Source organism: Lepidochelys kempii, chromosome 5, assembly GCF_965140265.1.
Source record: "Lepidochelys kempii isolate rLepKem1 chromosome 5, rLepKem1.hap2, whole genome shotgun sequence".
Classification (NCBI taxonomy): domain Eukaryota; kingdom Metazoa; phylum Chordata; order Testudines; family Cheloniidae; genus Lepidochelys; species Lepidochelys kempii.
In genome coordinates, this window is record NC_133260.1 from 122245869 (window position 1) to 122271153 (window position 25285).

The 25285-nt window shown below is 44.4% G+C and overlaps 1 protein-coding gene across 14 annotated transcripts in view; it reads right to left on the reverse strand.

The window, feature by feature from the left end:
- PALM2AKAP2 (PALM2 and AKAP2 fusion) overlaps positions 1–25285 on the reverse strand; it is a 503398-nt gene that overhangs the window by 135069 nt on the left and 343044 nt on the right. For 12 of the 14 annotated variants that reach the window (XM_073345681.1, XM_073345680.1, XM_073345678.1 and 9 more), the window contains one exon: positions 24365–24447. In XM_073345681.1, the coding sequence (XP_073201782.1) occupies positions 24365–24447 (83 nt within the window). Of the gene's footprint in view, positions 1–9276; positions 9577–10553; positions 10750–24364; positions 24448–25285 lie in introns of those variants that run through there. The other 2 variants (XM_073345689.1, XM_073345690.1) reach the window with 2 other exon arrangements.

Consider the following 25285-nt stretch of genomic DNA (forward strand, 5'->3'; position numbering starts at 1 on the left):
TTCCATAACAACATGGGAGTACTGCTCTCATGAGAATGTCGGCAGGAATCTTCTCTTGTGCTTACTTTCCGGGGGGGGCCTTTAAAAGAGAGAAAATGACCTATATACAAAAAAACATAATAGAAGTATGCTTGAGATTTAAGACTCGCTTGACAGTTCAGGTTTCTTTAATGTTTTGGGAATACAGTTATATTTCAGACTGAAATATGGTAAAAAATGGTGGCACAATAATGTTTGGTCAAATCACCCTTTTTCCTCAACAAAGAAATCTCTTTATTCACAGCAAAAAACTACATTAATGCATTAGCACTAATTATTGGCTTTTGATGCTAGGTCTTGCTGCCAGATGTTGGTTAGGCTCAGGCAGATCTATTCATGTCAGTTTCATGTGGTTCCTCACCCTAGTGTTTTTCCCCAGGTCTGCACTAAAAAAGTTACAAGAATGGGGAAAATCTTGCAAGCCAGGCATTTCTCTGGTGGTGCTACATCTTGGCCAAATGAGCCTAAATTTGTATCACTAAACCTGCCCTGATGCAATGAGGCAAGGAATTTAAGACAATCTGAGTGTGCATGTACCAATTTATTTTTTTTTATTGCAATCATTAACACAGTACAACCTCTAATGTGAAGCCACTTACACCAGTATAAAGATTCCCTATGGCTGGCTCACTGACTGACCTTGGGGTACCCAGAAATAAGAGTCACCTTGTTCCACCCCCCACTTCCAGTGAGAGGGACACTTGCTTGTGCTTAACTGCAGATCAGCTCCCTGACACCTCCAGCCTGTTAGCTACCCAGACAATCCCCTTTGGCCTATACCAGCCCTTACTTTGCCTTGCAGGTTAATGATAGGTGCACTCCTGCCCCTGAGCCCCTTTGAAGCGTTCACCTGTAATGTCCAGACCCTAATCCACTGAACACTCAAAGAAACAGGTTTGCTGTCCTAAGGGGGCAGTGTACACACCTGTTTGTGTAATTCAGCATATATATCTAAATGCTGTGATATTATGGTGAAAGCAAGGATAAAATTTATTACTAAAGGTTCAAGATTCAAAAGATTGTGCATAATGGGAAAAAAGGTTACATATAAAACAAAATCATAACTCTTTCTAGAGTCTAAACTTAATAGGCTAACCTTCTGTTTAAAGAAGTCTTATCACAGCCAAGTCTTTTGCAACATCTCCAATCCAGGAAAGCAGAGAGCCCATTTTCATGAATATAAATGTGCCATCCATTTACTTCCTAGATGCAGCCTAAAGGGGCGTCTTTTTCTCTTCTACTTATATCCCCAAAGTTCATTGTTTTTACTCAGAGCCACGATAATGATAATCGTTTGTGGCTTATTTTCCTGTAGACTTCACATCTCCCTGTTGACTTTGCATGTAGATGTGCCGTCATTGTGTTGGCTTACAAAGCTTAATTTACATGCAGAGAGACAGGGGAGCAAACATCTTTTCTCCGACAGAAAACCCTTTTGTTAACTCTGCCTTGATACAGACTTCAAAACACATTTTCAGCACACATACATAACTACTTCCATTGAACCTCTACATACATTTCATAATAATATTAAATGACCAGTGTGACCCTGGCTTTCATTTAAGACCTCAGATGACACTCTTTGGTGAACCAGAATGTACATCCCAGAATAAGGATATTCTTGTAATCCTCTTGCCAGATGGGATTGAGGGGTTTTTGGATTACTCTCGCTAGACACAAGTTTTATGTCTAACTATTCTGTCCTGTACTGATATAAGGCACCTTTATATTGGTATAACTGTGTCCACACTAGTGTACCATTTCATACAAAGATACAAGTAAAACCAGTACAGAAACTATTTGTAGGCAAGCCCTTAAGTCAAGCAAAGCACAGGGACATCCCCTTCTTTCCCATGCATATTTCACTGAAATGAATTTAATAATTTACCCTACCCTCCTCTCTTGCTCTTTAGCCCCCTCCTCTACTAGCTGTCACTAGGACGCTTTTATGCAGCTGCATTTGCTGACCCTCCCACTCAAACAAGTCTAGGCTAAATCCTCAAAGTTGCCAAGGGGCTTAGCTGAGGAAGTTCCTTCATTGACTTCTGTGGATGCTATGCAGCTAAAACCCTACTCAAAGCTCAGAAAAAAGTGTGCGTGTGTGTGAGAGAGAGAGATCGATCATGTCTAATATTCCCACCTGCACCATGGAATGATGTGAGTTTGGATCCTGAAGACTGTCTTTATCAAAGCCATTCTGAGGAATGAAGATGGGTATGTATTTTTCAAAGAGAGATGCATTTGAAAATCATTTTACTCTGGCCCTTATCCTTAACTCTGTATGGCTGGGCTGAATGTCAGCCCTTCAATTGCTCTGTACTCAGTCTCACTTTTTATTGTATTTCTAAGTGTCTCTTATCACTCACCATGGCATCTCAGCCCTCTCTCCCTTGTTCTGTACAAAATATCAAGTTACTTATGAAATCTCTTCGGGGTTCCCCCGCTCTTTAACTCTGTAATGCATTTGGGAAGGATATATAAAACTTGCTTACTATATACCCGTCATCATATATCTTTAAGCAACGTGTTCTCTTTTGTTCTAGGCTCCCAATATGATGCCTATCACTGAAAGGTTTGGGTGTCGGTTATGTTCTCCCCTAAATCCACATTGATGTGGATAGTAACTCCTTGTTTCCAGTGAAACGACACTATGTCTTGTACCTAAATATGAAATACCTCGTGCTAGAGAAACTATGGCTATCCAGTAGGTTTGTAATGCTACAGCCCTGCACACAGAGTCCTGATCCTGATGGACATCTAGGGGCAGCAGCCTGGTATTCATAATACCATCAACAGAACACCCAAACCAGATCCCAATTAAGTTAATAAGAAACTATCAAAAAAGGTTTCAGAGGAACAGCCGTGTTAGTCTGTATTCGCAAAAAGAAAAGGAGTACTTGTGGCACCTTAGAGACTAACCAATTTATTTGAGCATGAGCTTTCGTGAGGTATTAGGTATTAGCTACAGGCAGGTTATTGGATTTTTCTACAGACAACATTGCACCACAAAACACATAGATCTAACTAGCATTTTTGTACTTCTGTATTTTAATATTCATTGGCCTTACCCATTACACAGCTGATCCTGTAAATGTGGTTATGACCATAAATTTAATTAAAAGTTAGCAGAGCATGGTATTAAGTCCTGCACATAAATGTAACAAGCATATCAAGATAATTTCTGTGCTGGTACAATACTTGAGTAGGGCAGAGCCTAAAGCGAAGAGCAACATATTATGTTTTACCTAAATTATTGGTGATACTTTCACTTTTGTTGAAAATATTTGTGTTTAGATAAAAACTCACCTTCTCAAAGCCCAGATTTCCTTCTGGTTGACCCCCATAATGGAATCCTAATGTTTATGACATCACATAGTATGATACCACAGAAATAACTGTGATGTCACAAGTATTACATGACTTCACTAGGATGATCAGTATTAAAAATACTTTAAAGTGAGCCCCTTGGTTTACAAAGAAATGCCTTTCTGATTATTCCAGCAGCTCCAGGAGACTCCATCTGAAACTTATGCTACATATAGTTCCTGCCCCCAAGAGTTTACAATATAAGTAGACGTGACAAAGGCAATATTAACATCCCCATTGGTACAACTGAAGCAGAGAGATTAAGTGACTTATCCAAGTCACAAAGGAAAGCTGTGGCAGAGCCAGGGATTGAACTCAAATCTCAAGTCCCAGTGCAGGTCATTAACAACGACATCATTCCTCCTAAGACCACAATTCCTCTCTTTAATCAATGAGCCAAAGCTACAAAGGAGAGTCTAACACAACTGTGAACAGAAACCAGATTTAGATTTTAATGGAATATTTTTAAAGTTTTCCCAAGTGACAATGTCTATCTTTAACATAACACTACTGACACTTCTCAAGATTCAGTTAATGTTCTTTTAGGGAATCTGCCCTACTTAAAATGCACTATTGGTTTTCCTCATTATTAGTGAAAGACCAAAGAAATCATTTTTTCCTACTCAACAGAACTGTAGGGGACTGCTCACTTTTGGCATCATGTCACATAAAGATGTAGTACAGAGCAACATGTTTAAAACAGCATCATTAGTCTTTCAGATTTAATTGTTTTCTACCACTTCTCTGAAGTTATCCTTAACGCTGCTTTTTCCTCTCAGTCACAGTATTGTTTCCACTGTTTAAACAGACAAAGAGGAGAATCCTGAAGCCCTTAGTCAGCCAGAACTCCCACTGAAGTCAATGGGATTGTTATTGGGTGAAGACTGCAGAATATGGCCCACACTGAACCCTGCAACCATAACTGAATGTCAAGGTTTGTTCAAACGATGTAATTGCCAGATGTGAGCCTAATTTTGAGGGGGCTTATCTGGAGTTACACTAACAAAGGTGAAGCAAAAAAGAGGATACATTTTGCGCAGTATCACAAACTTCTCATTTAAAACATTGTTTTTTAAAAAACAAAAACAAAACCCTGCAGACTGTTATGCCATCATTTTGGACCCAAATAGCAGTACGATCTTTTCATTAGGATTACTGTCTTCAAGCATCCAATGAAATTGGAGCCCCTTTGTACTTGAAGCTGTGCAAACACAATATACAGTCCTGCCCTGAAGAGCTTGCAATCTAAATAGAGAAGTCAGAAAAGCCATTATCTCCATTTTACAGATGTCCTGAGGCACAGAAAGATTTAAGGCCCCTAATTCAGGAAGGTACTCAACCCCATGCGGTCCCACTGAAGTAGGACAGACTACACGTATGATTGAAATTATGTATATGGTTAAGTACTTTGTTGAATTGGGGTCTAAAGATGGGGTTTTCAGATGCACTCAGGACTGATTTAACACTTCTCCCCTGAAGTTCATGGGAGTTTTGTGATTGGGTTCAGAGGAAGCAGACCGAGGCCCCTGCTGAGCCCTTATGAAAATTCCACCCTAAGAATTTGCCCAAGGCTACACTTAAAGTCTGTGACCTTGGGAAATTGAATCTGAACCCCAGCCCAATAATGCCTTAACCAGATCACCCTTCTATCTCCCACCTCCTAACGGATTTGAATGATCTGAACTTTCCAGACCAGCAAAAGAATCCAAGGACAGGAGAGCAGATTTTCTATAGCTGTGATATATTTTCTTAATACAGTTCGCTTATGATTTAGATCAATGTGAACTTGGCTAATCTGCATTTGTCTTGCTACAAAATTAATTAATGACTTATCCTTTGGAAGGATGGAGTGGACTGATGTAGAAAGCTGGAAATCATGTGAAAAGTATACAACCCTTAATTTAAAAATACTTTTAGGAGAGCGCTCTTAAAATTCTTGAGCTATTGAAAACAAGTATCGACCATTTTGGCACACTGATCGATAGGAACTATACCAACTGAAGACTACTGCATTTGTCAGCATATAGTCTGTACTGCTGCTGCAGCTCATAATGAGATTTCATTTTACAGAGCCCTGCTTTAGCGGCCTAGGCCAGTAACCAATTAAAACACAAGTCTCTGTAGGCCAAATTCTGTCCTCAGATAAGAATGCACAACTCCCACTGAAGTCAGTAATGCTATGTCTATTGTGCTACTATGCTATGTTTACAGATGCAGCTGCACCACTGTAAGATCTCCCGTGTAGCCACTCTAAGCTGACAGGAGAGAGCTCTCCCATTGACATAATTAAGCCACACCCAAGAAGTGGCAGCAGCTAAATTGACATAATTAAGCCACACCCAAGAAGTGGCAGCAGCTAAATTGACATAATTAAGCCACACCCAAGAAGTGTCCGCACCGGCACTTCCAGCAGTGTAACTTATGTCGGCCAAGGGTGTGTGTTTTCATACCCCTGAGCAACATAAGTTTTACAGACGAGTGTAGACATAGCTAAAGTCCGTTCCTCACTCGCACAGTTTTTAATCAAAAGGATTAACTGCATGAACTTCAGTGGATTTACTCCTGCTCTACACTAGTGTGGGAAGCAATCAGGGCCCAGTGAATCCAGAGGACAGAATTTGGCTATATACACCTTGAAATTTAAAACACTATTAGAGATCAACTGCAAACGATTTAAGAAAACAATGTAAGTCAGCATAAAGACTGCCACTTCATTCATAACTTATATCCTGTTGTGCCTACACGCTGATCTCAGAACAGCGGGAACATTCCATTAGTAAGAAACAAATCAATAGCCAAACTGCCTCAGACATCCCTTAACCAGGTAACAGATGACCTTTTCCCTAGGAATTTCAATGTATGCCCAAAGGGGCTGACAGCTGCAGAAGAATTCAACAGGATGCTGGACTAGATCGACCACTTGTCTGATCTGGTGTGACAATTCCGGTCTTCCATGTTTAGGCACCTAAATATGCAACATAAGAACTTAAGTTTGGGCACCCATTTTTTTAATGCGCCAGGACACCTATAGTAAGATTTGAATATTTTTATTTAGGACTTTGAAACTCAAGAGGACAGTTGGTGTCAGTCTTTGGGAAGTGTTATTACAATGAGCCTGGGAGCTTAAATTCATAACTTTGCTAAACACTTAAAATTATGGTCTCAATAAAGATGCTGGATTTATGGTTTATTACATCAATCTGTGGCCCACTAATCCTCCTGTTTTGGTCTATGATTGCAGAGATGTTAACAGGCCACTTAACATGTATTCGCAAAAAGAAAAAGAGTACTTGTGGCACCTTAGAGACCAACCAATTTATTTGAGCACAAGCTTCCGTGAGCTACAGCTCACTTCATCGGACCTGAAGACCACCTCCATGTTGAAAGTTTGTCTCTCACCAGCAGAAGTTGGTCCAGTTAAAGATCTTCCCTCACCCACCTTGTCTCCAAGTCCTCCTTTTCTTTTTGACAATACCTACAACTACTTATAACCTGACCGGTGGCATAGCTGAGAACAAGCAGACAATCCTATATATTCATCTGGCAAAGGGAGCAGGATATTCTCAGTGCAGCGTTCTCGACTCTGGAACTTATTCCCCCATTGTTCTGATAGCCCAACTTTGTTGACCTTCAAGGCCAGCTGCAAGGTCTGTTTATCCAGCCTTTCTGCAAGGTGTTGGGGTGAGTTGGTTAAGTGCGAAGGATTTGGTTCTTTTTGGGCTGAGGAGGAGTATTTTACTGATGGCAATGGGTAAAACTAAATGAAGATGCGTGTGTATTTTTAAAAAAATTGTCCATTCATATAGATTTTCAAGACAAATCTATTCTACGGTTATTTCATTGTGTACAATAAATTCCTCTCATAAACCTCCAATGAAGTGAGCTGTAGCTCACGAAAGCTCATGCTCAAATAAATTGGTTAGTCTCTAAGGTGCCACAAGTACTTCTTTTCTTTTTGCGAATACAGACTAACACGGCTGTTACTCTGAAACCAGTCATTTAATAGTCTCACATGTTGTACTGCACCATGAAAATTAAGAAACATTCCAACAGTACAGACTGCTAGCAGAGACAGTCAATGTACCAAGAAAAATAATTAAAGAATCTTGGCAGCTTGAACTCAAGTACTGCAAATGTGCTAATTGCTGGTCAGCTGAAGTCAGAGCAGCCTACCTGCAAATGAATAGTTCAGCATGTTGAAATGTCAAAAATCACAGTGAGAATGGTAATAGTAGGGATAACAGTGGATATTGCAAAAAGAAAAGGAGGACTTGTGGCACCTTAGAGACTAACCAATTTATTTGAGCGTGAGCTACAGCTCACTTCATCAGATGCATCATGGATATTGCATTATGCATGTTACAAAGGCATTTCATTTCCTGGAGAAGCTTGCCACAAATACAGTATCGGTATAGCTTACTGATTCAGAGCTGTGTTCCTAACTGCAGGACTGGCTTTCTAACACTGAAGCAAGTCAGACAAAAACTGGCATGAATTAATCCATCCCACTCTCAAAATATACATCAGTTTCTCAAGATTCTAAAGCAAGGTCTTCTGGGTACTTCGGTTCCTAAGGGCATTTTTTTAACCCCTTAAGGGGCCTGGTCTTATATTTCTTGCACATGGAATTTGAGTGTGCAGAGAAAGCAGAATCAGACTCAAAATGTACACATACAGCTCTTATTAGTACTGAAGTTGCACATACATTAAGAGAAAAACCATCGGTTTATACAGAAACCTATGAACTACTGCTACTTATCTGTGCTATTAAAAGACACCTACATGGTTTAATTTACTTAAGAGCTCACATGGGTCATCATGTAAAACAATCTTTGAGCAGGTGTTTTAAACCTCAATTATATCTGCATTAAAAATTTCCAATTAGTACAGAAATAAAATCTGATAGGGGCTATCAAAGTCAAAAATACAGGCGGACACAGAGCTGTGCAATGAAATTAAACAAAAAAAAACCTCACCCATGAACTGACTTTTCAAGAATGTGCACAATGAATGTTAAACAAATATCTTAAGTGTCCCAGCACTTCATACTCAGCTGTGTGTAGTGACTTAAAACATTGTGAGCTAGTAACATATGAATCAACTCACACTCATTAAAACAAGGTAAGCAGCCTTGTAGCACTCCCAAGGCAGTTGAGTCAATACAATATAATTGTGGAAATGAAATAAATCCCTATCAGCTATGCAAAACCCTTGCAAAGCACTCACCAGACATGAATGTCAATTGACATACCTGAGCTATGAGATAATGCTAGAATCCAGCATTTCATCACAATGCTGAAATGTTAATCACATCTCAAAATAAAAACACTTTAATTTCACTATTAAAATCAGAATCGGGGAATTCATTCAAACAAGTTACTGCCTTAACATACATTTTCTGCAGCTGATAAGTGATTATGGCTGAACACCAAGGCTTAATACTGCTAGTGCTCATTCTGACCAATGATTAATCCCATTAAGTAACTCAAGTGGTTGCTCATACACAGTGGCTCTTAACCCTCCTACACAGACATCTGAATAACCTTCAAAAATGACACCAAAAATGGGGTATGAAGTAGTGGGGGAAGTCTATATTATAGTGGCTTTAAATTAAACCCTCAACGTTTAAAATCTGCAACAAGTGTGCTTTGTTACTTCACAGTGATCCAGAGGTGGCATCATTTGCCAAGCAGAGAAAGGTAATTTTAAATAAAAACGATCCCTGAAAATTTGTAACACTTGAGAGAAATAACCTCATTCGAAAAGCTCCCAAATTATCATGGGTGCTACTGAGATTTCCCAGCTGATAATTAACTCATTGCCTCCCAGTCACCTTTGTACCTACAGTTGCAAATATTATTCAAATGTTACCTGATATTCCGTAGAGGATGAGTGCTAAGAATTCCCACCTAATTTACATTTAAGACTTTTCTGAAGTTCAAATGGACCTGGAGCATAGAGAAAAGACTGAAGTGGTCTTGCCAGCTCAGCGCTTAAAAAGGGAGGCGAATTAAGTCAGGCTTTGCAGCTTCCCAAAGAACAGTGTGGGATCCTTCCGTAATAACCAGGCAGAGGATGTGAGGAGACTTGAAAGGAACTGCTGGGGACCCCCAGTGGGAAGGCGCTGTGCGGGGGCTGTATGAGTGAACTCCACAGGATCCTTGCTGCATGGATTTCATTAGCTAGCCTTCCTCCCCAGGCTACTCCCTCCAACCCTGTAAAACGCTAACAGAAAGAGCTGGCTGGCGAGTGCCCGCAGCAGCAGGGAAACACGCTGGTGCAGATTAAATCGCAGGGAGTGTTTGACATTCCGCACCCATGGAGGGTTCAGTCACTGGCGGCTCCCCTCTCCCTCGGCGTCACTGCATCAAGCCATGCCCCTGCCAAGGGCAGCAGCTGCTCTCTCCGGGCTCTGCTCCCCCGGTTAGCCCCTCTTTCATCTGGGCCCCCCACCGCCCTCCTATGGCCGAGCCAATCACACAGAAAGGACCCTGCCCCTCAACAGCACCCCTCCCCCCACGCCCTCGCCCCCCAGCACAAACCGAACCAGCTGCAGAGAAACACAGCCCCCCAGGGGCGCCTGCCTGCCTGCCTGCCTTCCTCCAGCCCAGCCCAGCCCCGCTCCGCTCCCTCCAGAGCTGCGGACCCCACTTGCAAACCGCCCCCCGCCCTTTCCCCTTCCAGGCAGGCCTGGAGGTCACAGCTAAATGCAGCCCGCGGAACTTCCTCCCGCTTAAGCCACGCAATATTTGCACCCCAACGCCCGGTGCTGTTTGTTCCCCCCGACGCGACGGACCCTGCGCTGTTCATGAAGCCCTTACAACCCCCCCCCGGAACACACCCCCGCCCCCCCACCCCGCAATATCCAGACCGCGCCCCCTCCCCGAAACAATCGCCCCAGCACCCCGCCACTGACCGCTCCCAATGCCCAGCCCCCGACAACTCCGGCCACAAGCCCTGCCTTACTCCCCCGGCGCCCACACAGCCGCCCGCCCTGCGGCATGGAGTCCCGTGGCCCGCAAGCCCGCCCCGGCTGCGTGGGGCCGCAGCAGCCACCCGGGGCCAAGCCCCCCACCCGGGGCATCCCGCTCCCGCCCTCTGCGGGGGCCGCTTTTACCCTCCCCGCGCACCCAGCGGGGGCCACTTACCCGGGCTGCAGCCCCCGCGGCGAGGGTGCAGCGCCAGAGGTGCCCCCGGAGGCTCCGGCTCCAGCTCTGGCTCCGGGAAGCCCGTCAGCCAACTGCGGCAGCCCCCTGCGCGCCTGGGGGGGCGGGCGAGCGCCCCTCCCCGCGCGGCGTGCCCCGAAGGCCGCCAGCCCGCTGCCGCCTCCCCGCGGTCTCTCCTCCGCGGCTGCCCAGCCAGCAGCCTCGCTGGGCCGGCCGAGGGGCGGGCTGGGGCTGCCGCCCCCGCGAGCCGCCCGCTCAGGCTCCCCCCAGCCTCCCGGCAGGCTCGGGCCCGGCGAAGGAAAACCCACGTCCACCTCGTACCTGGGGAGTCTCAGGCCAGGGCTACTGCAGGGTGGAAGAAAGTACAGGGAGCTGTTAGGTGTGTTTCAAAGCTAAAGCCTACCCTAGAGCTGGGATGACACGGGATCTTTGCCGCAGGGAACTGTGTTCCCCCATCTGTCTGCATCCAGCTGGTCTCCCTTGTTTTATAATTAGGATATCTTCCCCCCCCCCCCGCCCCCCAGGTCTAGTCCACACTACTGCAACTTCCCGGCTCCCTGTCCCAACCGAACTAGAGCTAGCTGGGTGTCAAGCTGCCATCCCACACTGTCCCCAGAGCACCCGAATCGCACCCTATGCTTGCAGCATAGACAGAGCTTTAGTTTTCTTTGGGAGAGGGACCAGTTTTTTGTTCTGTGTGTTTACAGTGCCTAGCACCCAGGCGTGCCGCTCTAGGGCGGGGTCTCTTCGGTACTCATACAGAATAAACTAAATTGCAGGATGAGAATACATTGGGGGCAAGATTGAGCCTTTAGGCTCAGACCTGAGGAAGGGGTAGTTGAACTGCAACACCCCTAAAGGCACCTTGACTCATACACCCCTCAAAGTAGAGGTTCGGCTCCTGCTTTCTTCGGGGTACGGAGCGGGAAGTTGTAATTTACTGCTAGTATGGGTCATTCACATCTCTCCCCTCCCACCCCCCTACATACACGCTGGCTCACATGTATTGTCAGTAAATAGGATAGATAGAACCAAGCCTGTACCCTTCTCTATCCACCTGATTGTGGTGGGGAGTAGGTGGACGCACAGTCCCTGCCTTCTCTTTTCTGCCTGATAGCTCACACAGGTTTATAAGGGGAGGTCTTACGCCCCTGTGTAACTGCAGGCCAAGTTACGACATGTGTGTAAACAGAGGAATAGACCCGCTCTTGTGGGGAACTTTCCTGGCTTCTGCACTACCCCGGTGAAGTGGGCTAGGAAAAGGATCTGAGTCCTAGCTCCCACTTCCTTTACCCAGTGGCCTCCCTGCCCTTGAGGGCTCCCCTTCCACTCTCCTGTCTGGCAGAGTCCTCGTGACCCCAACAAGGCTGGGCCCAGGGTTCCTGGGGGGCTTGACCTCCAACCTTGCTGTGGTCACCTAGGACAGGGGCTAGGGTGTCCCTACTCCGGGGTGTCTCTCTGCCCTGGGCACTTCTCTGGCCCACTGACCATTACCTACAAGTTAAAGCAAATGCAAGTTATTTAATCAACAATTAATTTTAAAAAGAATAAGGAAAAATGGGAAAGGTTAAAGGAAACATCACCCCGCTCTGCGGCAGGGAATATCACAAACAGTGTCTCTGGAATGTCCGGGCAGTTCACAGTCTGTCCCTTGTAAGTCCCAGGCCTTCTTCTCAGGCCCTGGCTGTGCTGCAGGGATGCTGGGGGTTGGACACTTGCTCTGGTGGTGGCCACACGCTCTCAGGCTTTAAGTGGCAGGACCCTTCTTCCCAGTGTCACCCCCCCCCCCCCCCCGTCGGGGTTTTGATCCAAGCTTGACCTGCAGAGCCCCTTGGCTGAGGCATCTCCCTGTGCTGGGCCTGCTGCCCAGGGTCCCCCCAGCTCCAGCCCCAGCTCCACCACTCGGTCTCTGCACAGCTGCTGTTGCTCTGCCTCCAGCTCCCTGGGCTGCTTCTTTGGCCCCTCTGCCTCTGGTTGCTCCAGCTCTGCTCCCAGGACAGGTCTGCTCTGCAGGCTGCTTCTGTGACTCTGCTCCCAGCACTGACCTGCTTCCTGGGCTGCTTTTCTGGCCCCTCTGGCTCTGGTTGCTGCAGCTCTCCTCCCAGGGCAAGTCTGCTCTCTTGGGGCTGTGCCTCTGGCTTTGTGGCTGCTGCTCTGCTCCCAGCACAGGGTCTGCTCTCTCTGGGCTGCTTTTCTGGTTCCTCTGGATCTGGCACAGCTCTGCTCCCCAGCTTAGCTTGGGCCCCTGCTTTCTCCTTAGCTCGGCCCCACTTTGTCTGACCCTGGCAATTCCAGCTCACACAGAAGACGGGACCTCCCTGGCCTCCTGACTCCCTGATTAGCCAGCCCGCCCCGTCATTCAGGCTGACCTGGAGCATTGGCCTCTCCCCATTGTTCCTGGGGGCTGTCAGTCTCAGGGTCCTGATTCCCCATCGACCCTTCCCCCTTTTTAGTACTGGGAGCTAGCCAACCAAAACACCCCCACTGAATGTTAGTAAGGGGCAACAGTTCCCTTACATGTGCATAGGTACATGAGGATCACAGACAAAGATGCTGTTGGGGGAAGATAGATAAGAAACCTCAGATGTTGCCAACTGTCGTGACTATATTACAAATCTTGCAAGATTTGGTGTTTTTCTTAACGCTGCACCTGCTGGGATCATAGAATCTCAGTTTTCATTAAAAAAAAAAAAACCAAGTAAAGTAGTAAGTTTCTAGCACTTGCGCTTGGAGAGAAAAGCTTGACAACATGATGCAAGTGTGCCCTAAAGGCTTAGAAAGCAGAAAGTGAATAAAAAGAACTCAAAAGAAAATGGTGACCTTTATAAGAGCCGAAGATGCTGCAACTCCAAAGAGATTAACATATTTCTGAATCTTCAGTACAGCACCTCCTGCCCCATCTTACTGCCCCTGTACTGAATTAGATTTAATTGTATAAGTTCAACATGGAGTTTTGTTTTGTTAGCAGAAGCAATATAGCAAGTAACCCTGATGCTGTTTTGATTTTTTTTTCTTTTACTTCTTACAGCAGGGAAGCATTTAATTAGTATTAATGAGGCAGGGCACAGATAATACACCACAGGAAGTCAAGTAATATTTCAAAACAGATATTTTAAATGAGTATTGCCTATTGCTTGTAATTTGCATTTTTAACAGTTACAACCCCAGAAGAAAATTATGCCCTCCCTTCATTAATAATGGAATCGTTTAGTGACACCCTAGAGTCTAATTTCAGTGAAGCACATTTTGTTCACATGTACAATTATACCAAGAATGTACCTTCAGTTTTGAACAACTCTGCTGGGCAGGGAGGCAGACCCTTAAAATGGGGAATATGTTGGGAAAATCTCAAAGGAAGAAATTCTTTCAGTCCAACTATTGGAAGGCCCAGTATTGGGCTGAATACCCAAGGATGGGAAAATGCTCTTGTCATAAATATAAAGGGAAGGGTAACCACCTTTCTGTATACAGTGCTATAAAATCCTTCCTGGCCAGAGGCAACATCCTGTTACCTGTAAAGGGTTAAGAAGCTCAGCTAACCTGGCTGGCACCTACCCAAAGGACCAATAAGGGGACACGATATTTTCAAATCTTGTGGGGGAGGCTTTTGTATTGTGCTATTTATTTACGTGTTGTTCTCTCTTGGGATTGAGAGGCCAGGCAGAAATCCATCTTCTCCAACCCATCCTAATCCAAGTCTCCAATATTGCAACCAGTATAGGTAAGCCAGGCAAGGCGGATTAGTTTATCTTTTGTTTTATGTGAATTTTCCCTGTGTTAAGAGGGAGGTTTATTCCTGTTTTTTGTAACTTAAGGTTTTGCCTCGAGGGATTCTCTATGTTTTGAATCTGATTACCCTGTAAGGTATTTACCATCCTGATTTTACAGAGGTGATTCTTTTACCTTTTCTTTAATTAAAATTCTTCTTTTAAGAACCTGATTGATTTTTCATTGTTCTTAAGATCCAAGGGTTTGGGTCTGTGTTCACCTGTACAAATTGGTGAGGATTATTATCAAGCCTTCCCCAGGAAAGGGGGTGTAGGGCATGGGGGGGGGGGAGATGTCTCCAAGTGGTCTCTTTCCCTGTTCTTTGTTTAAAACACTTGGTGGTGGCAGCATACTGTTCAAGGACAAGGCAAAGTTTGTACCTGGGGGAAGTTTTTAACCTAAGCTGGTAAGAATAAGCTTAGGGGGTCTTTCATGTGGGTCCCCACATCTGTGGCCTAGAGTTCAGAGTGGAGAAGGAACTCTGACAGCTCTATTTGTGACTCATGGGGTTATGGAAGGCCCTGCATGCTCTGGCCTAGTGTGCAGGGCAGCACTGTTCTGCAGTCTTCATGGAAGCCATGGAGGTGCCCTTGTGTAAGAGTAGTTTCAGTCAGGCTTTGGGAAAAGTGGATCTCAGACCTACGTGGGGGTAGGGGGTAAAGGGGATGGGGACCACATCCACAAAGGCTGCTGCAGCCTTGACCGTGATAGAGTAGCTATAGTAATCTGTTGTAGGGATGGGGGGTTAAGTCTTGGTTTACTTCTCACTAAGAAACAGGGACCTCTTTTCTCAGGTCTCCTCCCATTACAAAAGGAAAGGAAATGTGGCAATGAAACGTGATGCCTTATCTGTTCGTCTCCATCCACAATTTTCAGTGAGGAAGAGGAACGGGTTTTTCTTGTAATGCAGATTTAAAAAGTCTTAAATTAGCAGCCAGAAAGTTGGAGATTAGAATCTTCCCCCCCAAGCTCAGACTGACATGCTGATAATTTGAATGAAGGAACACACAGCTGTGCAGTACTACAAGTATGAAAGGAAAATGGAACTCCTGGCTGTTCTCTGTGCATTTCCTAAGAGCCCAATGAATTCAGTGATCCGGTCAGTTAGTTAGCATAAGTGCTGTGGGAAACTTGGAGGTCACATTCATAAATGCTTTATATTCAATACAAGGGTGGAATACTTATTACAGAGAAGCAGTATGGTCTGGTGGATACTGAACAGGCGTGGGAGGCAGGAGCCCTATTCCTGGCTCTGTCATTAACCTACTACATGACTTAAGGAAAGTCACTTTCTCTTCTTGTCTAGTGAGATAAAAGACAGTCCCTGCCCTGAAGGTATTACAATGTGTTTGTACAGCTCCTAACCTCACTAGGGGCTCAGTCTTGCTAGAGGTCTCTATGTCCTGCCCTATTACTAAATTTTAATTGCTACATTCCTCAGATGGCTAAGAGGCTCACTTATAAATATATATCCATCTTACTGCATGTTTGTATCACATAAAAGCCTGATCATGCAACCAGGTACAAGTAGTCCCATTGACTTCAGTGTTGTGCAAGTAGTGAACTGTTTCATCAACCATCAAGTTACAAACCTAATCCTACTAATACTTACTACAGCGTGTGGATGTGTAAACAGTCCCAGAGTGGAGAACTATTCATAGTGGAATCCAATAGAATGAAGTTACTGTATTCTGCACTTGACATCAACATGAAATCATGTTTTCTACTCTTTCAGTGGGCAGTCCCACCATTCAGCCCTCAGCTTCCCTCTTCCTCCAAAACAAATAAGTCAGCCCACCCACGCACTGTAAGAAATCTATAACACATGTTATGTGGCATGATATGAGTTTTACTGCACCTTGTTTGGGAACAGTTGCATACCTCACTCATGGCAATTCCTAATTTTGGGTAATACAGTCATCACAAATCCATAGCAATAAAAGTTATGTACATCTCTGCACAATTCCACCCCAGCTTGTATCTCTGCTATGCTAAAACGCTTCAGGAGCATTTCAAGTGTAGACAAGCGCAGAGTGTGACAGCTAAATACCAAGCGGAACAGACTGTTCACTCATTTGCTTAACCCATGTTGCAAGATACCATTCAAGGTGAAGTGGGTAGTTAACACATTGCAGTCATAGGACAAAGGAGGGCTAGCGGGTTATGTGATGTTATAGTCAGCCGTAAATCCAGAGTCTTTAGGGAATCCATGATTTTTAGTGTCTAGCAAAGTTATGAATTTAAACTCCTCTTTTTAAGGTGTGGTGCAGCTTTCCTTTGAGAATGAGGACTGTCAGCTATGGAATGATTGTTTTATGAGAAGTGTTCACCCACAGGTGATATGGTGCTTTTGTCTCATTTTTCTGAGAGTTCATTCTAGAGTCTAGTGATGGTCTCTTTTCACTCAGTTATTGGACCATTTAGTGCACTGGATGAGATACACCATATGTTGTGATAGGCCTGTGTAGGATGCATGGCTCTTGAAAGGTGTGTGTGGGGAGGGGAGGATTGATTATTGTAGCTGTGGTAATAGGTCTGCAGGTTTTGCATTTGTTGTAGCAGGGGCTGGTGCCACTTTAAGTTAGTGTTTCCCTCTGTGTGGAGCTTGCTTCTGATGAGGTTGGGGTGAGGTGTTTGAAGGCCCGAAGAGGGGGGTTTGGGAAAGATTTCTATCTGGATGGGATCACCATCAAGTATGGGTTGTAATTGTTTAGTGATATCCTCTGTGGATTCCAGTGTGGGGTGGTCCATGACAATTTGAGGTGTGGGTTTTTTTTCTTAAAGCAGGTTCTCTGAGAGCATTTGTGTGTCTTGTTCCATGATGGGATCTGCTTCACTTTGTTTGGTGAAGGCTGTTTTGAATGTGTGACATTGTGTATCTTGGGCTTCCTCAGAGCATATTCTGTGTATAAAAGATATTACCTCACCCACCTTGTCTCTAATCCTGGGAACAACACGGGTACAACTATTTAGATTGTAATTTTTGTGGGGCAGAGACAGTCTTTTTATGATGTGTGTTTACAGCACTTAACACAATGAGGCACTGATCCCTCATTGGGACTGTTATGTTCTCCAAGTATAAATAATAATGAGAGTTGAGTTAGAGTGTACTAAAGTGGTGGTTCCAAGATTAAGGGTCACCATGAGGGAAGGTGCAGATGACAGAAGTAATCAAAAGGGGCAGTTATGGACCTTTGGCAGAGGCAAGTAGGGAAAATGACAGGAAATGAAAGGGGAGGCTTGTAGGAACTAACAAACTTCAATTGACTTGAAGTGTAAGTTATTGCCTCTATTTGGTGCAAAAAGTGAGGGGGAAAGCCACTTAGAGGCTTTGAAGAGAGTTGGGATGTGCTTAGAGTAGCATGCAAGCTAGATTTGAGACAGTATTTTGGATGGATTGAAGTCCAGATGAGAGGAGACTGCAGGAGTCAAGGTAAGATAGAGACCTTAGTGATCAAAATGGAGAGGAACAGGTGGATTTTGGAAGAGGGGTAGCAGAAAAACTGGCAGGATTTAATGCCAGAATGTGGGATGAGAAGGAAACTGCATTACAAGATAAGAAAATGGCTAGGCTGAGGAACAGGGAGGTTATCAAGTCAACAGCAGTAACATAGAAAGGAGAAAAAGGGAGAAAAATACAGGTATGACATGGGATGGGAGGGAGGTGAAAGAGGGGTTTATTTTGTGCCATTTTAATTTTGGGATGGTGGTAGGGCATCTAGGAAGACTGAGGCAAGTGGAGATGTGAGGCGGAATGGAAGGGAAGACTATGAGGTGGAGAGGTAGATCAAGAATGTATTAATATAGGGGTGATAGGCAATAGCTGAAGCAGTGCGACCAGATGACGTTGACCAAGGATAGAGTGCAGAAACAAAACCCTGAGGGATACTGACAGGATGGAGGGCCAGAGGAGAAGGAGACAGACAGAAGTTGGAGGTAGGCCTTTTAAATAATGCAGATGTGGCTGCATAATAGACCATTCAGACAACATTTTTGGTGGATGAGCTTGGATACCTGCCCCTGTAGAGGCATTGTTCACCTTTACATTGCACAGACAGAGGGTAAGGGAGCTGGTTCTGTTGCAGGAGCTGGTTTCACCACACTGAAGAGAAGAGGTGCTTATCTTACTAATTGTATTCATTCTATTAGATTTGAGAAATGAGAGACTTCAAAACCTTTTGTATCCAAGGGAATTCTTACATTTACCTCCACCAGCATGGAAATAAAGACTTAGGGCTGCAAGTTCTCAAGACCCTCATAGGTTTAAATATTTGCAATACCATGCCTGTAATCTATGAGTAAAAAAACCATCCATTGATCATGGAATATTTATCCTTATTGTAACCAAAGGATAATTTTGATTCATCAACATCAATGTTGCTGACCTTGGCCATAAGAGGAAAGACAGTCACACAGGTTAACTGATTCTACATTATTTATCTCTTTAAAGATGATCAGTAAGACCCTTAATATTGTATTTTTTAAAGTGCTAAGTCATATTACTAATCTTTTCTGTCTCCATGCTGCTAAACTCCAATACCTTTAAAGCTCCTGAATTTTACATATTAAAATACAAATCTTCATAAATTAAGCAGTCTTCCATCTACATCTAGCTTTCCTCATACCCAGGATATAGGCTATGAAGATTCAAGATAGTCCCAACTCTCACAATGATGTTAGAATGGTCACAAGCACAGGATATGGCACTGGCTATGGAAGAGAGAAGACCAATCACACTGGAATAGTTAAGTGATGAAACCAAGTCTACCCAGAGATTCTTAGTACTGAAGAAACTTGATATAGTCAGAAAATAAAATTCTCACTTCTCCAATGATAAAAACAACTGCTAAAGACAAACAGCTGTTTTCTTGAACTACAAAGGAAAGAGCCCCACTGATATCAGGTGTCTTGGGATCAGGCCATTGTTGGATAAGCATAGCTTCTCACCAAATTAAGTAGAAGATGGAGATCTTAGATTCACTGCATATTCAGCTCATAAGTGAAATCATGCAAAATGTAACTATAATGCTACAATGGGACTAGTATCCAATTTTAGGCCTGCTCATTAAAAGAGACTGCAATCTATATGGAAATCCAGCTCTGCACTACCAATCACTTCTTGCATTTTGATATCTCATTAGAATACATTCTGAGTGGGCAATCATATTTGTCTTTGGGTGTGAAGCCAGGTGGGTACATTTTACACACCAGCATGACAGAATGACAGTTTTGGTACTTCCCTGTGACAGTTCCCAAGCTGAGGCACAAAACATTACAGTGCCACAGGTCAAACGTAATGGCTGTAATAGCTTTTGACAACTCACACTGCTGCATTGCTCAATATCAGCCACAGTACGTGTTCAAGAGCAATTAGCGAAAGGCATAATTGTAAATGAATGCTTAGTTTTGCACTCTGAGCAACCCAATAAATTAGCCAGATTTTCCTCTCCATTACTTCACTCCAGTCCCATTGACTTGACCATGAATGTGGCTGCAACCAGTGTAAGAGGAAAATTTGGCCTATGGAGAATAAGAATTCAAACTGGCAGAAGTCAACCGAGGATGGCTTTAGCTACCTAAAATAGATTAATTTGCTCTCTGAAATTGACTCATAGCATGCTCATGGATTTTAACAGACCCCCATGCTTGGAATGATAGCAAGATCTGACACCAATTACGGGGGGTAGGAATTCCTATACCACACATGCAGGTCTAAATTTTAAAAGATGATCAGGGATTTGGGGTACCTAACCCCTTGAGGGCTGAGCATCCACTCCCTGGAAGTCAGGCCCCTTTAAGATGTCTCAATCTGAGCATCCAAACTATTGATGCACCTGAAGTCATTGGTCACCTTTGACATTTTAAGCCACACTGTGTAAGAGTCAGTTCCCACCTCTTTACCCTGTTCTTGGTGCTCTGGCCTTTGGTTTGTTGTAGAAACAGCCCAATGAAGTGAATGAAACTTGCCAGAGTTTGTTGGACTAATTTTCATCTCCTATTGGTGTATGTTAGCATGAGTGTAGATTCAGGGCCTGGGTCTTCGGTAACTATTCTGGTAATAAAGCAGAAGCAATTGGACTAGTGGTTAGGGCAGAAGCCTAGGACTTGGGAGCCATGGGTTCAGGTCTCTACTCCAGACTTCCTGCGTGACTTTGGGCAAGTCAATTACTTTTAGTTCCGCGCCTGCAAAATGACGCGAACAGCACTTCCCTACCTCACAAGAGTGTTGTATGGTTAAATGGTTGTAAGGGGCTCAGATTCTATGGTAAAGGGGGCCACATATGTACTTAAGGTACAATGTCATGATGTGTACTTGGTCCTTTCAATGGTTTATTAAAATATGGGGCTGCACAATGCTGCCTTGTCTACACTTGTGGCGGCAAGGCATGTAGCATACGTGCTGCAGTTAAAAGCTCTGGCAGGGAGGAGACGGCCATGAGGGAAGGCTTTGACAGCTTCAGGAGTGCTGGAGCTTTTCACTACAGCTGAGAAAGGCTCTGGCAGCTCCCTGAAGCAGAACACTGCACTTCTTGGGCATGCAGAGAACCGTGTAGGGTACATACCCTAGGGTTCTGACATGTCTTGATCCTGCTTGCCTAAGCAGTACTGTCTACCCTGCTATTTATACCTAGGGTGACCAGACAGCAAGTGTGAAAAACTGGGACAGGGGGTGGAGGGGTAATAGGAGCCTATATAAGACCGACCCAAAAATCGGGACTGTCCCTATAAAATCGGGACATCTGGTCACCCTATTTATACCTGTGCTTGGGTGGTGTGCAGTGTTTGACTCTACACGCCACCATGAGTGTAGGCAGCTTAAGATGGTCCCTGAACCATGCCAGAACTGCTGATCAGAGGTGTAGTCCCTGGAAAATACTGTACTTGCAAGGGTACCCACTGCAGCACAGCCAAAACAGTGGGCTAAAGGGATAATCTGAACTGCCTGCTCTGGTTTATGCGTGTCTCTTGAAAGATATCCTAGCCCGTGGATTGAATTATCAGTTATAACTAGAGCTCCGATTCCCTAGAACCTACCTATTGACCAGACATCGCTACAAAAATCTGCAATTGAAATTACAGGTTGTCCACACTGAGCCTCCCTATCACTTGTAAAGTAAATATTGCAGAGGAAGAACAGAATGGCATACGCAGATGTCAACTCTCTCCCATTAAGCAGTAACGAGGGTAGAAGAATAAAGAAAACAGCTGCAGTTTATACCACCCACACACAATCTCCATTTTGAACTACAGCTACAAGAGAGTCTCAAATAGCAGAGAACATGTTATTCTCACCATCCAGAAAGCATTGCATGTATATAATAGGTTATGCAAGCAGATCAAGAAAGTAAAGTTCCGCAATAAGATTTTTCTGAAATTGAGTCTTCATGAACTCATGGGCCTGGCTTGGCTGGTCTTGAAGACGTGACATGTAGCAACTGTTCACGAGGGCCGTGTTTTAACTGTGGCATAAAGAAGACTGATGCTACACTTCATTTTAGTCACAAGGTGCAGTAGTTTAATATCGGATGCTGCGCATCCTCCATTGGGGGCCTCAGGGACAAGGGCGTGGCAATGTGCATAACCTAGAGCAGGGATCTCAAACTTGAATTACCACGAGGGCCACATGAAGACTAATATATTGGCCCCAGGGCCGCATCACTGACACACACACACCCCGCTGCCCCCGCCCCCCCCCACACCACCCCTTCCATGAGGCCCTGCCTCCTCCCACCCCCTTTCTAATCCCTTCCCCAAAGTCCCCACCCCAACTTCGCCCTGTCCCTGCCCCAAATCCCTTCCTCTTCTCCGCAGCACGTGGCTCCTCACCCTTCCCTCCTGGAAAGCGCTAAGCAGGGCCGGCTCTAGGCTTTTTGCTGTCCCAAGCGGAATGCCGCTGAAGCAAAAAAAAAAAAAAAAAAAAAGAAGGGCCAGAATGCCGCCCCAAGTATGTGCTTGGTTTGCTGGTGCCTAGAGCCGGCCCTGGTGCTAAGCACCACCAAACAGCTGTTTGGCAGCAGGAAGCACCTGGAGGTAGGTAGAGGAGCGGGAATGCAGCACGCTGGAGGGAGGGGAGCTTGGCAGCCTACAGGAAATAACTCCAGGGGGAACCTGGGGGGGTGCGGGGAGCTTGGTTGGCCACAGGAAATAACCCCGTGGGCTGCGTGTTTGAGACCCCTGACTTAGAGCACAATTTGGTCTTACAATTCCAGGTTTCATTAGGCTGAGAGGAACTTTATGGGCCAGGTCTTCACTTGGTGTAAATCAACAAGTGTTATCAATGGCGCTATGCTGATTTACACCAGCTGAGCAATGAACCTCTATGGTTATCATCTAAAAATGTTCTAGCTATATCTGTATCCAGCTTTTTGGACTTGATCCAAATGGGGCCCATTCATGCTTTTTTGTATTACATTGGTCATTTCATTGTTCAAAGCAGCAAGGTGAATTGTGTTAGGGATTCAACAGGATTGGGTTTGCCTCTCAGCAGATTGCAGCTTAGAGAAGCAGATGCTGTCTGGTTGTTTCATACTCTAGCACAGAACTAGTGACAGTCTGTAATCTTTGCAAAAATATAAACCTCAAACTTCACCATGCAGTTTATGAAGCTCTGCTAAAGTTAGCAACTTTTGAGTGAACATTGCAGCTTGGGATAACTTGCTCTGATCAATTTTGGTTTTTTTGAATGCCGCTAAGGGTGCTTTACTGTTCTTTATTCCGTTTCCTGTAACAACATTTTGCTGATTTTGTTCATAGTGACAACGATAACCGAGTCCACCTTCCTATTACAGAACTCTGCCAATGTCATTAAGCTTTTCCCTTTGCTGTGCATAGGATCATTTTATTAAGTAAGATGTTATTTTTAAAAATGAGAGAAAGATGAGCTCTCACTTGGTGTTCCTGTAGATTTCCTAATATGGGGGGCACTTTTGTGGTTCCACAAAATTGTCCAGTATATTTAGGTTTGTAGTGATTTTACTTGAAGCCACAGGAACTCAGGAATTTAGAGACTCCAGGTCACATATGGTCCAAGATATGAACGTTTCACATGTATTTATCTCAATAGGCATTGAACACAAGTCCTGATTTTACAAGGAGCTTATTGCCTTCAACTCCCATGGACTTCAGTCCTTTATTTTCCCCGCCTGCATCTTTTACTTATTTCTTCAAATTTCTAAACACACAACTGTATGTGCCCAGACCGTACATTAGAAGTCACGGCAGGAAGACAAAGAACTGCCCAGAAATATATCCACCTCTGGCCGTGCCTCTCCAACAGCTGAGGGTACTCAACACAACTCGGAGTCATCAGCACCTTGCAAGCTGAGCCCAGACTCTAAGTGGTGTGCAGGTATACATGGGTCTCTGTCTATTACTCCTTCCCTAGGTTTCTGAGCTGTTCCACATGCGGTTTCCCAGTGCTTACAAGGAGCTGGTGACCCTAGGGACCACAGACCTGGCCCAGATGAAGAGAGAGCTCTGAGGAGGGTGGAGAAGAGAATAGGCTGGAGGGGTGGGTCTCAAAATTGATTCATTCAAACAAACTAGCTAAAGCCTAGTTTTGCTGTGAGCTGCCGAAAACATTTTACTGGGCGGCAACAGAGCTGGCACTTGTTTGAGATCCCTTTAAGAGTTGCCTGTTTTTCAGTGCTCCAATCGGTGTTGCTGTCACCTCTGCTAGAAATCAAATATTTCAGTCATATCCTAAAAACCAGCCCTCCTAAGCCTCCCTGTTGCATCAGGTCTCAAAATATTTAGGAAAGGACCCACCTGAGGCCAGTTGAGTAGCATGGAACTTATACTGATAAACTATTCCTGCCAAGGAAAATTCTGTCATCACACAGCGGAAAATGTAGGCCATCTGCCCAAATAAATTGGTTAATCTCTAAGGTGCCACAAGTACTCCTCATTGTTTTTGCTGATACAGACTAACACAGTTACCACTCTGACAGCTGTCACCTACTATTGGTTTCCACAGAGCATGAATCCATAACTTGCTGACAAGTAAAAAGTGAATATAAACTTACCATCCCAGTCACTGCTGTTTCGGGGCTTTCACATGAGCATGATCCTCTTCCATCCTTAGGCAACACAGCCATTCCCTTCACTCCTGTGAACAGAGTCAGGGAGAGTATACTTATTTAAACGTTTGTCTTGTTTGGATGCAGTACTTGCTTTGTTTCAGTGACGTGTTGTGTTTGGCTCAATGTTGTGTTAGTTTTATTGAGAAAATCTTTACCTTGTCCTTTAAAAATATTCTCAATAAAACTATTATTAGGGCTTCTGGTTTTAAGTTTTAACCGCTGAACACCAACAAAACCACCCCCAATACAAAAAAGTGAAATCAGCGTTTATCCAAAAAACATAGGAAAGATACCAGAAATGGTAAGGGTCTCCACAGCAGAAACGTAGACTACAGGGGCCGGTTTTATAAAGTGCACTGAGGTGTTGCACATTAATTGATCTGTGTAGAGCCTGCTGATGAGCACTAACGGTTCTCTAGTCATCTAGTGTGCTTTAACATGGTGCTGTTTGAAACAGTGCTATGTCAATAGCACACACTGGGAAACATTACAACGAGATTACTTATTATAGTATGTATGTACACAAAAATCCCCCAACCTCCCCCCACCTTTTGGGGCATAGAATCATAGGACTGGAAGTGACCTCGAGAGGTCATCTAGTCCAGTCCCCTGCACTCATGGCAGGGCTAAGTATTATCTAGACCATCCCTGACAGGTGTTTGTCTAACCTGCTCTTAAAAATGTCCAGTGATGGAGATTCCACCACCTCCTTAGGCAATTTATTCCAGTGCTTAACCACCCTGACAGTTAGGAAGTTTTTCCTAATGTCCAACCTAAACCTCCCTTGCTGCAATTTAAGCCCATGGCTTCTTGTCCCATCCTCAGAGGTTAAGAAGAATAATTCTCCCTCCTCCTTGTAACAAC